The sequence below is a fragment of the Bos taurus genome, chromosome 2 (genome assembly GCF_002263795.3).
Source record: "Bos taurus isolate L1 Dominette 01449 registration number 42190680 breed Hereford chromosome 2, ARS-UCD2.0, whole genome shotgun sequence".
NCBI lineage: Eukaryota > Metazoa > Chordata > Mammalia > Artiodactyla > Bovidae > Bos > Bos taurus.
This window is the reverse complement of record NC_037329.1, coordinates 124,835,059-124,849,702: the sequence shown is the minus strand read 5'-3', so window position 1 is coordinate 124,849,702 and position 14,644 is coordinate 124,835,059. Positions and strand designations below refer to the sequence as shown.

Genomic DNA, 14,644 nt, shown 5'->3' with positions numbered 1-14,644 from the left:
CTTCGGCGCTCAGCTTTCTTCACAGTCCAACTCTCACATCCATACGTGACCACTGGAAAAACCATTGCCTTGACTAGATGGACCTTTGTTGGCAAAGTAATAACTCTGCTTTTCAATATACTATCTGCTGCTGCTAAGTCACTTCAGTCGTGTCCGACTCTCTGCGACCCCATAGACAGCAGCCCACCAGGCTTCCCCGTGCCTGGGATTCTCCAGGCAAGAACACTGGAGTGGGTTGCTATTTCCTTCTCCAATGCATGAAAGTGAAAAGGGAAAGTGAAGTCACTCAGTCATGTCCGACTCTGTGCGACCCCATGGACTGCAGCTTACCAGGCTCCTCCGTCCATGGGATTTTCCAGGCAAGAGTACTGGACTGGGGTGCCATTGCCTTCTCCATATATTATCTAGTTTGGTCATAACTTTCCTTCCAAGGAGTAAGTGTCTTTTAATTTCATGGCTGCAGTCACCATCTGTAGTGATTTTGGAGCCCCCAAAAATAAAGTCTGACACTGTTTCCACTGTTTCCCCATCTATTTCCCATGAAGTGATGGGACCAGATGCCATGATCTTCGTTTTCTGAATGTGGAGCTTTAAGCCAACTTTTTCACTCTCCTCTTTCACTTTCATCAAGAGGCTTTTTAGTTCCTCTTCACTTTCTGCCATAAGGGTGGTGTCATCTGCATATCTGAGGTTATTGATATTTCTCCCAGCAATCTTGATTCTAGCTAGTGTTTCTTCCAGCCCAGCGTTTCTCATGATGTACTCTGCATATAAGTTAAATAAGCAGGGTGACAATATACAGCCTTGACATACTCCTTTTCCCATTTGGAACCAGTCTGTTGTTCCATGTCCAGTTCTAACTGTTGCTTCCTGACCTGCATACAGGTTTCTCAAGTGGCAGATCAGGTGGCCTGGTATTCCCATCTCTTGAAGCATTTTCCACAGTTTATTGTGATCCACACAGTCAAAGGCTTTGGCACAGTCAATAAAGCAGAAATAGATGTTTTTCTGGAACTCTCTTGCTTTTTCCATGATCCAGTGGATGTTGGCAATTTGATCTCTGGTTCCTCTGCCTTTTCTAAAACCAGCTTGAACATCAGGAAGTTCACGGTTCACGTATTGCTGAAGCCTGGCTTGGAGAATTTTGAGCATTACTTTACTAGCGTGTGAGATGAGTGCAATTGTGCGGTAGTTTGAGCATTCTTTGGCATTGCCTTTCTTTGGGATTGGAATGAAAACTGACCTTTTCCAGTCCTGTGGCCTGGAGTTTTCCTGAGTTTTCCAAATGTGCTGGCATATTGAGTGCAGCACTTTCACAGCATCATCTTTCAGGATTTGGAATAGCTCAACTGGAATTCCATCACCTCCACTAGCTTTGTTCTTAGTGATGCTTTCTAAGGCCCACTTGACTTCCCATTCCAGGATGTCTGGCTCTAGGTCAGTGATCACATCATCGTGATTATCTGGGTTGTGAAGCTCTTTTTTGTACAGTTCTTCTGGGTATTCTTGCCACCTCTTCTTAATATCTTCAGCTTCTGTTAGGTCCATACCATTTCTGTCCTTTATCGAGCCCATCTTTGCATGAAATGTTCCCTTGGTATCTCTAATTTTCTTGAAGAGATCTCTAGTCTTTCCCATTCTGTTGTTTCCCTCTATTTCTTTGCATTGATCACTGAGGAAGCCTTTCTTCTTTCCTTGCTATTCTTTGGAACTCTACATTCAAATGGGAATATCTTTCCTTTTCTCCTTTGCTTTTCACTTCTCTTGTTTTCACAGCTATTTGTAAGGCCTCCTCAGACAGCCATTTTGCTTTTTTGCATTTCTTTTCCATGGGGATGATCTTGATCCCTGTCTCCTGTACAATGTCACGAACCTCATTCCATAGTTCATCAGGCACTCTATCTATCAGATCTAGGCCCTTAAATCTATTTCTCACTTCCACTGTATAATCATAAGGGATTTGATTTAGGTCATACCCGAATGGTCTAGTGGTTTTCCCCACTTTCTTCAATTTAAGTCTGAATTTGGCAATAAGGTCATGATCTGAGCCACAGTCTGAGCCACTAGAGTGGGCTGCTGTGGTCCTCCAGGGTTGAATCCCTGTCTCCTGCATCTCCTATATTGGCAAATGGGTTCTTTGCCACTGAGCCACCTGAGATGCCCAAGATTCAGGCAGCCAAATAAATAATTTTTTTAAATTTCCATTATATATTTTAATAAGAGACAAATTGGGAGAGAATAGTTGCAAAACATGCACTGAATAGGAGTCTTGCATCTAGAACATAAAGAACTCTTAAGGAACTACCCTGGTGGTCCAGCGGTTAGGAATCTGCCTGCCAGTGCAGGGAACACGGATTCCGTCCCTGGTCCAGGAGGATCCCCCATGACGCTGAACAGCTAGGCCTGTGGGCCACAATTACTGAGCCTGCGCTCTGAAACCTGTGTGAGCCACACCTATGGAACCCACGTGCTGCAGCTACTGAAGCCTGAGCTAGAACCTGTGCTGTGCAACAAGAGAAGCCACCACGATGAGAAACCTATAAGCAAATAAATGGCCCTTAAAACTCAACAGCAAAGAGTAAAATCACTCCATTTTTAAAAAGGGGGAGAAGAAGGGGGGGGCACAAAATTTGAAAGACACCTCACCAAAGAAGATAAACAGATGGCAAATAAACACATGAATGACGCTCAATATCATAACACTACAAACACAGTGGAAGGGCTAAAAGTTAAAAAGATTGACAAAGTCAAGCAACGACGGACAAGTAGAGCATGTGGAAATTTCATACGATATTCAGGACTGTAAAATGGTGCAACCACTTTGGAAAACGATTTTGCAGTTTTTAAATAAGTAAAAATGCACCTACTACCTGACCCAGCCGTTGCAGTACTAGGTATTTCCCAAGAGAAATGGAAAGCATGCATCCACACAAAGACTTGAATATGAATGTTCACAGCAGTTGCATTTGTAATAGCCAAAGACTGAATATAACACAAATGTCCTTCAACAAGGATTGGATAAACAAATTGTGGTATGTTAATACAGTGAAGTACTATCATGTTGAGTGAAGGAAGCCAGACTATATGCTGTATGATAAAGATTCTAGAAAATACAAATTAATCTTTAGTGGCAGAAAGCAGATTGGTGGTTGTCTGGGAGAGGAGGTCAGGAGAGAAGAATTAAAGAAGGACATGGAGAAACTTTTGAGAATAATAGATGTTCATTATCTCAATTGTGGTGGCTTTGGGGATGTACACTTATGTCAAAATGCATATTGTACATTTTTAATATGTGCAGTTTACTCTGTATCAATTACATTTTAATAAAGATGCTAAAAACAAAGAAGTAAGCAAGAGAAAATTCAGATCATGTAATTCACCTGCCCCACAATCACTGACTTCTCAACACATTTGGAATAAATGTGTTGGCCTCTGAAGCCACAGGTGATTTGGCTCCTCCTCTTTGCTTTCATTACCTGATCCCTGGTCTAGGAGGATCCCACATGTGGCAGAGCAGCTAGGCCTCCGTGGCACAACCGCTAAAGTCCACACGTCCTAGAACCCATGGTGTGCAACAAGAGAAGCCACTCCAATGAGAAGCCCACACACTGCAACGAAGAGTAGCCCCTGCTCACAGAAACTAGAGAAAGCTCAAGCAGCAACAGAGACCCAGAGCAGCCAATAAATAAATAAATTTTAAAAATTAAAGAAATAAAATAAAACTAAGATCTGATAGCCAGTGGGAACCTGCTGTGTAGCACGGGGAGCTCAGCTGGTTGCTCTGTGATGACCTAGAGGGGTGAGATGGGGGAGGGAGGGCATAGATGTATACACAGAGCTGATACACTTTGCTGCACAGCAGAAACACAACACTGTCAAGCAATTATATTCCAATTATAAGATTCATTAATTACAAAATAAAACAAAGGAAAAAGAAAACACTAAGATCGGTCTAACGCAAATATACACCTGCTATGACACACAGTTACCCCAGGACTGCCCTGAGAGGAGGACGCCATGATTTGTCTCACTTCACAGAAGGGAAGCAGGGCTGGGGAGGAGAAAGGGCTCTCCCCCTGGGGAGTCACACAGGCAGTCTATGACAAAGTCAGCTGACAACTGGATTCCAGCGCCAGGTGCAGTCAGGGGCAGACACGTGACCCAGCCCACAGCAGGCACATCCAGGAGGGGAAGTTCAGGAGTCTGATGCTGACAGCGCACTCTGCCCACATGCTGACCACAGAGGCTTCTGGGATGTCTGGGTTCAGACTCCCTTTCAAGCTGTCCCATGCCTGTCTGCCTTCACCCACTGCCTCTGCCTGAGTACCCTTCCTCGCTTACCTACCCAGCTTCCACTGTCCTTGGAGACCCAGCTTCAGCTTCAGCTTTTCCAAGAGGTCTTTTCTGACCCCGTGGCTCCCTGAGTCCAACTCTGTTGTGGTATTTGAATGAATAATGAGTGAATGAATAAATGAATAGCACACCCACTTTTTTTCATTCATACAACCATAAATATTTACTGAGCCAAGCACTGAGGATACAGCCTCTGGTCCTTGTCCTCAAGGGGCCTGAGCCTAGAAAGGAGACAGACATCACAAAGGACAAAAGGGCCTGTGACCTCACTAGCCAGTCAATGAGGGGCTTCTTGAAGACACAGATCTAACCTGAGGCCTAAAATTGGGGTTAGTTACCCTTTGAAGAGCAGAAAGGGAGTGTTCTTGGCATTGGGCTAATAAGAGGAAAGATGTTCTGCACAGCTGGAGCAACAGTGGTGGGTAAAGAAGAGAGAGGGTGGAATGGGGGGAAACGGTTCTGCACAGGCCTGATGCAGAAACTGTTTTTCCAGCTGAACAGAGCAAGGTGATGAGAACATCCTGATGGAAACCTCAGAGGGGCAGGTGGCACTGGGGCAGACTCTCCTGGTTTGGACAGAACTGGCAGGGAGGAGTCCTCCCCCAACATACACACCCTACCTGATTTTCCTCTATCTCTCCTGGAGTGGGGGTGAGCAGAGACTTGGGCCCCTTCAGGCTAGTGCAGTGACCAAAGGGCAGAGTTACTAGGAGGCTTAACAAAATGGCTTCTCACTGATTTATTTAGGAAACCTGGGCCTTCCCAGGTCCCCAAATTGTCCAGCCAGAAACAAATTTGGCCACTACTTTGTCTTCTGTGCTGAGTGATATTGGGCTGGTTACTTAACTGTGTTGCTGCTGCTACTGCTGCTAAGTCGCTTCAGTCATGTCCAACTCTGTGCAACATCTACTCACAGGTTGTATATGGAGGAAATGTGATGATATGATGGTTTGCCTTAGTGAGAACTGCTTCCCACTGCCAACCTGTTAAACTGCAACATCCACCCACTGTGGGTTAGTGGGATTAAACCAGCAGACAAGCTGTTTGGGACCAACCTTGAGCCTTGATGTCCTGGGTGTTCAGAAGACCCGATTGGAAAGAGTGGAGGAGATCTTGAATGCCGGAGCATCTGCCTTACCCTTGCCCCAACCCACTTTGTCCTGGTCCTTTGGGAACTTGCTTTCCAGTCCCCTTCTTTGGCATCAAGGGTAAACCACACAAGTCAGATGTGTGACAAGCCACACATCTGAGCCTCGGTCTCCTGAACTCTAAAATGGGCACACTATAGCCTTCTCAGACGGTTGCTGTCCCAAAGCATAAGAAACTGACCATCTCATCTCATAAACATTAGTTGTACAGTCCACAAGCCAACTGTACTCTCAGTTGTCTGTCTACCCTGCCCCCTCTACCTGACTGTGTCCAAGTCTCTCTCTGGACCCTGGGGCCCAGCACAGGCAGGCAGCGGGGAAGCAGTGGGGCCTGCTGAACCGTTGAACCTGAACACTGAGCCGGAAGCTCTAGGCCAGGGCCAGTAGGGCTCCAGGAAAGGGGCATCTGGGTGAGAAAAGTGCATCTATAAACCATCAACTTTCTCCAGGTCCAGCAGCAGGGGCGCAACGGGGGGACTAACAGACAGTTGGGGCTGCAAAGGGAAACCACCTCAAAGAGTGAACGAAGTGGTTGCTCTGGCGCTGTTAGTCTCAGGCCAGTGCAGGTTGGGTGTGGTGATCGGTCCTCTGTAGCCCTCCTCCCCACATTATCTAGTTTAATCTCTTCTTCCTTGAGGTAGAGATTATTATCTCCATTTTACAGAGGAGAAAACTGAGGCTCGGAGCAAGGAAGTGACTTGTCCAGATGTTTCCACCGGGCCGGGTGGCTTCCTCGGCATCCGGTTCGGCGTTGCTGAAGACGCCCCAGGTTCTCCAGGCCCGGGTCTGGGTGTCTCTGGGGCCTCCTGGAGGCGGGGGGCGGGGCCCAGAGACGGGGCGGGGGCGTGGCTGCAGGGGCGGGGGCGTGGCTGTGGGGCGGGGGCGTGGCTGTGGGGTGGGGGCGGGATCGCACAGTTGGCCGCCGGGTCTCGGGAGGCGACACGCTGGCCATGGAGGCGGGGGGCTGCCGCTACCAGTTTCGGATCGCGCTGCTGGGGGACGCGGCCGTGGGCAAGACGTCGCTGCTGCGGTGCTACATGAGGGGCGCCCCCGGGATCCCCGAGCCCGAGCTGGAGCTCGAGTCGGCGCCCACGGTGGGCGTCGAGTTCTATACCCGCACTGTGCAGCTTCAGGCTGGGCCGCGCGTCAAGCTGCAGCTCTGGGACACGGCGGGCCAGGAGCGCTTCAGGTGCGCGGTGGGTGGAAGGTGGGCCGGGGGAGGGACGAGAAGGGTTTGGGGTGAGGGGTTTCTGGTTGGGGCGGGGTGACCATGGGGATCCTTCAGAGTCGCCGCCCTCAGTGGCCCAAGTAGGATCTGGGGGTCCCTGCCCCGGGCCCGGGTCCTTCACGCTTGAGTCATTCATCCTACACATAACAGCTGGTGGGCTGAGCCCCTGAGCTTGATGCCTGAGACCTGGCCCGGCCGGCCCCAGTGGAATATTCGACACTGAAACCTAGAGGGATGAATGACCTGGGTGCTGAGAGGGCCCACAGAAGCGCAGAGAGGGAGGTGTCAGGGAGAAGTGGAAAGAAGAGAAATTTGTGTTGGCTGTGAAGGATGCGTAGGAGTTTGCCAGGGAGAGAAATGGGGAAACCTGCAATCAGGAAAACATCAGGTTTTCTCCAGGAATGGTCAGGAGAGTATGGGAATCAAACTGCTCCCTGACTGAGGAACACACAGTAACTTGGGAGAGACACAGACCCGGGGAAAAGGGAAGCAGAGAGCAGTGTGAGATGAGCTGAAATTGGGGTGTGAGGCAGTCACTGGATGGAGGAGGACACAGGGCGCGGTGTGCTGAAGGCATAACCCTCTCCCACCTTACTCCCTTAACCAGGTGCATCACCAGGTCCTTTTACCGGAATGTGGTGGGTGTCCTGCTGGTCTTTGATGTGACAAACAGGAAGTCCTTTGAACACATTCTAGACTGGCATCAGGAGGTCATGGCCACTCAGGGCCCTGACAAGGCGATCTTCCTGCTGATTGGCCACAAGAGTGACCTGCAGAGTGCCCGTTGTGTCTCAACCCAGGAGGCGGAGGAGCTGGCTGCCTCCTTGGGCATCGGCTTTATGGAGACCTCCGCCAAAAGTAACTGCAATGTGGACCTGGCCTTTGACACCCTTGCCAACACCATCCAGCAGGCCTTGTGGCAAGGGGCCATCAAACTGGAGGAGGACTGGGGGGGTGTGCGGCTCATCCAGAACACCCAGATCTCCAGGCTGCCCAGCAGGATGCAGCACCCGGGCCCATGCAGGTGTTGACTCTAGGAGGGAAAGGGTTAAAGCAGTGCTGGTGGGATGGGGAGTGTTCCTATCTCTCTGGAGGCCAAATGGCAGAATCTATTCAGACAGTTATTACAAACCATATCCTGGCACAGTCATGCCTCCTGGATTTTGGGGTCTCAGAGCTCAGCCCCTTTTCCACCAGAAAGGTCTGAGAGGCCAGGTGCGCAGCTTCCTGTCCTGGAGCCTGTTTCCTCTTGGTCAGAGGAGCGCATAACAGACCCCACTCGTGGGGGGTTGTGGGCATGACTGAGATCATGGATGCGTTCTGCTCAGCCACAGCCAGAGCCTCCCGAACGGTGAGAATCAAATAGCAAGAACTGTCATCGCGGCTGCTCTTTCCTCTCTTGGCTAGGATGTGGCCATTTCAGGTAGTGTCCCTGGGCTCGGATGCCGAGCTGCTCAGCGTGTGGACGCTGCTACACAGGCGAGGAGGGGGGCAGGGGCTTTCAGGCCAAGCCAGGTCTTCAGGCTTGGATGAGAAAGTGTGTCCTAAAACCCTGATTGCTGCCAAATCACAGCCAAAACGGATCGGAGAGGCAGGGATGAATATGAACAGCTCTCTGGCTGGGCGCGTGGTGGACACTGTTGGTTAGCCACCCAAATCTCCCCTCAGGGCTGAAGAACCCATGGCCTCCTCCCCACCAAAGCTCCTAGCTGCTGGGAGTGCTAATGTGGTGGCGGAGCCCAGGCTGCTGTCTCTGGGAACTGCCTGCTCATCTGGGGCAGCCCACAGTCCAGCATCAATGTATCAGATCTGTTGGGGGCGGTGGGGGAGTGTTCAAAGGCCTGGCCTTCTTGCCTCAACTCTGAAGGAAACACCCATCTTCATCATTCTCCATGGGGTCGAGGCCACCGTTAGGACAGCATCACAGCTAAATTCTGCTCAATCCTGCTTTCTTCCCTTCCTCCCCCCCAAGCAGGTATTGGTCTCAAGAATCTTCTAATAGGGACTTCCCTGGTGGTTCAGTGGCTAAGACGCTGAGCTTCTGATGCAGGGGGCCTGGTTTCGATCCCTGCTCAGAGAACTAGATCCCACATGCTGCAATAAAGATCGAAGATCCTGAGTGCCACAATTAAGACTCGGTGCAGCCAAGTAAATATTTTTTTAAGAAAGAATTTCCTAATAAAGGTCTGCACACAAATACAAGGGGAAAAAAAAGTCTGCACCCTTGGAATTCCCTGGCGGCCCAGTGGTTAGTATTCTGTGATCTCAAAGCAAAGAGCCCAGGTTCAATCCCTGGTTGGGGAACTGAGATCCCACAGTCTGCATGGCATGGAAAAAAAATGTATATATAAAAGTCTAGGGGACTTCTTTCATGGTCCAGGGGCTAAGACTCTGAGTGCCCAGTGCAGGGGACCTGGGTTCAATCCCTGCTCAGGGAACAATTACCCACACGCTGGAACTAAAGATCTCACATGCCACAGTGAAGACTGAAGATCCTGCCTGCTGCAGCTAAGACCCAGAGCAGCCAAAGAAGTAAATACTAAAAAAATAAAAGTCTGCACACTGATTTTGTTCTCAGAATCTGGCTGCTGGGGAACTTAACCTGCCATAGAAGCTGCTAGGCACAAAACATCCAGTGGCGATGCAGGAAGGCTTTATGGAGAGAGGAATCTTTACACTTCACTGAAGGCAGGAGAAGAGGGTGACAGAGGGTGAGATGGCTGGGTGGTATCACTGACAATGGACACGAACCTGGGCAAGCTCCGGGACGCAGTGACGGAAGGGAAGCCTGGCGTGCTGCAGTCCATGGGGTCGCAATGAGTTAGACATGGCAACTGAACAGGCAACACAGCAGGTGTAAAGGGGTATCTGGGCGGTCTCATTGTGCCAGCGGGCATGGGCAGGGCAGGGCAGTTGCCACAGCAAAAATAGCACAGCCACCCTACTCACTGTGATCTGGGGCCAGTTACTCTACCTCGTTGAGTCTCAGATTCCTCCTCAGTAACCTGTCACTGAAAACCCCTCCTTCCTAGGGGTCTTGGGAAGTTTTTACTCTGGTGATTTTTAGCTTCCTCGCCATGGCACCTGGGCCAGGAGGGGACCTCTCTGTGCTCTACTCCTTCCCTGCCTTCACTTTTTAAAACATCACTCATTCTTCTGAACATCTTGCAAGGTTGGCATGACTATCCTCATTTCGCAGATGAGAAAGGGTAGGCAGGAGAGGGAAATTATTTGCTTTAGAGTTATCATTCCTTCATCAAAAATGTCTTAAAATGAGCATCTACTCTGATCTGGGCTCCAGGGATACAGCAGTGAACAGGAAAGAAAAGTAGTCCTAGAGCTGACGTTCTAGTGGAAGAGAAAAAACTAGTAAGTGGGACTAAATGAGTCCTAGCTGTAAGTGCTATAAAGACCACAGATCCGGGAGATGGGCCTGAGGGTGATGGGGGCTCCTTTAGAGCAGATGGTCAAGGAGGGTCTCTCTCAAGAGATGGCCTTTGATTTGAGAACCTAGATGAGGAGGAAGAACCAAGCTAAAAGCAGAGATCTAGGCAGAACAGCGTCCAGCTCTGATTGGACACTTATGTACCATCTGCCAACAAGTTTGCCATTGCTATCTCAGTTCAGCATCCCCCACCCCGATCTTTAGTGTAGATTGTATCACCCATCTTGAGGGTCTCAGGCCTGTTGGATGTGACTTAGCATCCACATTGCCCCAGGGGATCTTTGTAAAATACAGATTTGACCTGGCTGCTCCTCTCCTAGAATTCTTCCCTGGCTCCCCATTGCCTGCAGGGTAAAATCCAAACCCTTTCCCCCAAGTCCAATCTAATCTGGTCCTACGGCCTCTCCACCTGCTTTGCCCAGCTTCCCAACCACCTACAGCCCTGGGCTTTGCACATGCTGTTCCCTTTGCTTGAAAGACCCTAGCACTTTCCTCCCTCCCTGTGTTATCTGATCAGCCTGCAACACTCAGAATAACATGGCCTCCTCTCAACCATTGCATTATCCCAGCTGCCAAAAATAGGGCAGGCTTTTGGTCAAACCTGGGTTTGAATCTCAGCTCTGCTATATACAATTGTGGGACCCTGGGGAACTCATTTCATCTAAGCCTCAGTGGACTCATCTGTAAGATGGGGATAATACTAACACAAGTTTTAGAAAGGATCAAATGACAAATCAAAGGCAGTATTCCTCACTAGGCACTAGGAGCTCAGAAGGTGGAAGTCCACTTCTTCCCCTGAGGGTTTTGCTCTTATGACTGTTAGGGAACAGAGACTGCCAAAGTACATACTTCAGGGAAGTAAGAATTCCAGACGCTAACAAAGTTCTTAAAGGTCCTGACCTCTTGCAGAGATATGAGTTGGGCTCCCCACAGGCTACTTGGCCTCCAAGCCTTTCCGTGAGCTGCTTCCTCATCTGAAAACCTTGCAGCCCAGGCCTGAATCCCCTGTGCCCTTCAGAAGGAACAGAACTGAAGGTCTGCCACTCGGGAGACCCTTTCTGAAGACCCTACCTATTCTGGGAGCCACTGAAACCTGGCAGATGAAGAGGGAAGGTTTGTCCGACCCACTCTGCGCAGGCTGGAACCAGAGCCTTCTGGGGAGATCTTTCCTCTACCTCTGAGCCTCAGTTTCTTTATGGTAAAATGAGAATGATTTCTACCTCACAGTTTTGTTAGAGGATTAATTATGACGTGGACTAAGTGTTAGGTTACTTAACACTTAATGTTAGGTTACTTCAGCCAACAAGGCCCCTCTGCGTCTTTAGTGTGTGATTCCCTTGCCTGGAATGTCCCTCCTCCATCTCTGACAAAACTCTGTTCACCCATCAAGGCTTAGTCCAACCTAACCTATTTCTTTCCCTGAGCCTTCAGGGCACTTAACTGAACGGCTCTCCTCTGCAAATTTCAGGCTCTGCTGTACCTTTTTGGCCCACTAGAGGGCAGCTCTTCGAGACCGGGCTGATTCCCTCGAAGAAGCTCTCGAGCAGGGGAACACTGGGCTTTCTAAGACCATTAGGGAAAATCTGAAACATAACCAAGAATAAAGAAACTAGTATAAAGTAGTGTGAAGAACTTCTTGTACTCATAACTCAGCTTCAACAAATAGCAGCAAGCCCATCCTATTTTCCTCTCCCTTTTTTTTTTTTTTTTTCCCTCTCCCTTTTCTTTATGAGTTATTCTTAGATCCTGGCCCTGGTGGGTTACAGATGTGGGAGGACCTCTATACAACCCCTGGCTGGGGTGTGTCCCGCAGGAGTCCCAATGTTGGGAGAGGTAAGCCTCACACTGCAAAGCCCACGCTCAGGGACTCAGGTCAGCAGAGGGAAGAAAGAGGTCAGCACATGGGGTCTGCAGGGAGGGCATCTTTGCCAACCGCATCACCCAGGCAGTAAAGGTAGACTTGTCTGAGAGTTGTGGAGGCAGAGCCTAGGGGTCTAGCTGGCCAGGAAGGGTCCTGGGCTCAGCCCCTGCTCTGCCTTCTGTACCACCCACCCTTGAGGGGAGAGTCCACCCATCAGAAAGGGAAGGGGTGGGACTCCCCTGGTGGTCCAGTGATTAAGAATCTGCCTTCCAAAGCAGGATTCAATCCCTGGCTGGGGAACTAAGATCCCACAGGCCACGGGCAACTAAGCCCACGTGGGGCATCTAGAGAAGCCCATGTGCCTCAACAAAGACCCAGCACAGCCCAAGTTTTTTCAACAAAGAGCAAGGGAAGGGGCCTTTGCCTGGAGAATAAAGGACTACACTGGGGCTGTGGGGAGCTTCCCAACTACAGGAACTGTGACACCTCAGTCCAGCGCTGCCCTCCTCCTCCCTGCCTTACCCCATGCAGGAGGGACCCCCTCCAGGATGCCTTCTGGATCCCAAACGGTGCCTTCCAGGTCCTCAAAACTCACCCGTTTTTGTGACCACCCCCTACAGCTGCCTTTTGGTTGATTCAAACTTTGTTTATATGCCTGCTGTTAGCATCAGAGGGCTTCCCTGGTGGCTCAGCTGGTGAAGAATCTGCCTGTAATGTGGGAGACCTGGGTTCGATCCCTGGGTCAGGAAGATCCCCTAGAGAAGGGAACAGTATTCTCCAGGATTCTGGACAAGTCCACAGGGTCACAAAGAGTCAGGCACGACTGAGTGATTTTCACTAGCATCAGAATCTTGTCAGATGGCATCTTTCCCACAGCCCTAAAATGCTCCACAGCTGAGAGAGGTGATGCTCAGGCTGAAGAGGGGTGGGAAGCCCAGGGTCAGCCAGCTGGGCTCCCCACACCCTCCCAACCCCCTGCAAGACACACACATGGCAGACTCCAAACACGGGCACTAGACCCCACCACTAGGCCTGAGGGCTGTCCACCCCCAGGCTTACTCTGCTCACCTCTGACCATTCTCTCCTGACGTAGCACCTTATGCTTCAGCCACGTTGATGAGGTGACTTCTTCACACCTCCAGGTCTTTGCATGCACTGTCGCTCTCTTCTCTGTGCCCCGCTAGGACTTGGGGAGAGAGTGTAGGGCACAGTCAGGGGAGCAGGTTCTGGAGTCAGAGGGACCTGGTTGAAACCTTAGCACTATCACCAGTACCTGTGTGATCTTGAGTAGATTACTTACAATCTCTCAAGTTCAGTTGCCTTACTGAAAAATGGGGTTAAATGACATTATTGCAAAGTGCTTAACACTTTTTCTTCACGCTTGTTGGGGAAACAAGCTTATTCACAGAAGGTGCTCGACACACACATGGCACCTAAGTTCTGTCCGGAGCACACGAATTCACCAGCCCTGCTCCCCACTCCCTGGGTTGCTCAGCATGTGTTAAGTCGTCTGTGTGCTCAGTGTGCAGGGCTCTGGGAATCAGATGGGCCTGGTTACTTAGCTAGTGAGGTAGAAGGCCTTGCACCCAGGCTAAGCTGCCCCAGACACCGAGTTAGGAGATCCCTTATAGATACTTGGTGACACCCTTCTCCCCACATCCAGTCACCAAGTCCACACGAGCACCACTTAAACGGCTGTCAAATCTCCCTTCTCTCCACTTCGTTACAGCCACCTCAGTCCAGGCAACAAGTTCTTATGAACCTCTGCTTCTACAAATGTTTTCTTATCCCCTCCACTGTCTGGCCAGAGTGATCTTTTCAAAACACCAATTTGACCATGTCACATTTCTGCCTAAAATCCTTCAATGGTTCCTGCTTTCTGGGTAAAGCCCACTCTTCTGAGGCCTACAAGACACTGCATGACCTGGCCCGTCTCACTTCACCACACTGCACTGGGGTTGGCAAATGTGCAGCTCTCTCTCCTTTAAAGTGGCCCTGCCTTCCCATGGATCCCTTAGATTACAGCTCAGCTGCTCAGACTCTCTCCCTGACCCTGGGAGCCTCTGCTTTGTAGTTCTCGTCACAGAGGCAGGTTCCCTTCCCCTCGGTGGAAGGAACGCTCCCTGTGTTCATTCATCACCATTGGCCATGCCTGGCATGGGCAGGGGCACAGCTTATGAACACTCGCTGGATGAACAAGCCTCTCAGGAAGCACACAGGACAAGATGTCTCAGCTGGAGGAATGCACTCACCTGTCACACAGCTGATCAAGAACTGAGGTCTTCTGACTCAACCCAGCTCTTGCCATTAAACTGCCCGGATTCCCTGCCCTCTTCTGTCCTCAATGGAAGATTCAAAACTAATTCTGGATTCCTTCTTGGCTGCCGAGGCCAATGACTCGCTCCTACTGCAGGAACTCGGTGGAAGGCTTTTTGCAGCTTGGTAATCACCAACAGAACATCCTTTGAGTGTCCCCCAGCAGCATCAGGAGGTTCTGGAGAAAGCACAACCCTTCAACATCCTCTGGCTGGTGGGAGGCCACAAGAGTGATGACTGAGTGACAGGTGACGCCAGAGGAAGGCGAGAAGCTGGCTGCCTCTTTGGGTGTT

The 14,644-nt window shown here is 50.2% G+C and overlaps 1 protein-coding gene across 1 annotated transcript; it reads left to right on the top strand.

Moving 5' to 3' along the window:
- The first annotated feature begins 6,387 nt into the window (after positions 1–6,387).
- Positions 6,388–9,295, top strand: RAB42 (RAB42, member RAS oncogene family). The gene is made up of 2 exons (XM_002685683.6): positions 6,388–6,690; positions 7,337–9,295. Exons 1-2 carry the CDS (start codon positions 6,452–6,454, stop codon positions 7,758–7,760), a joined length of 663 nt encoding a protein of 220 aa, XP_002685729.1. The 5' UTR covers positions 6,388–6,451; the 3' UTR covers positions 7,761–9,295.
- The last annotated feature ends 5,349 nt before the right edge of the window (positions 9,296–14,644 follow it).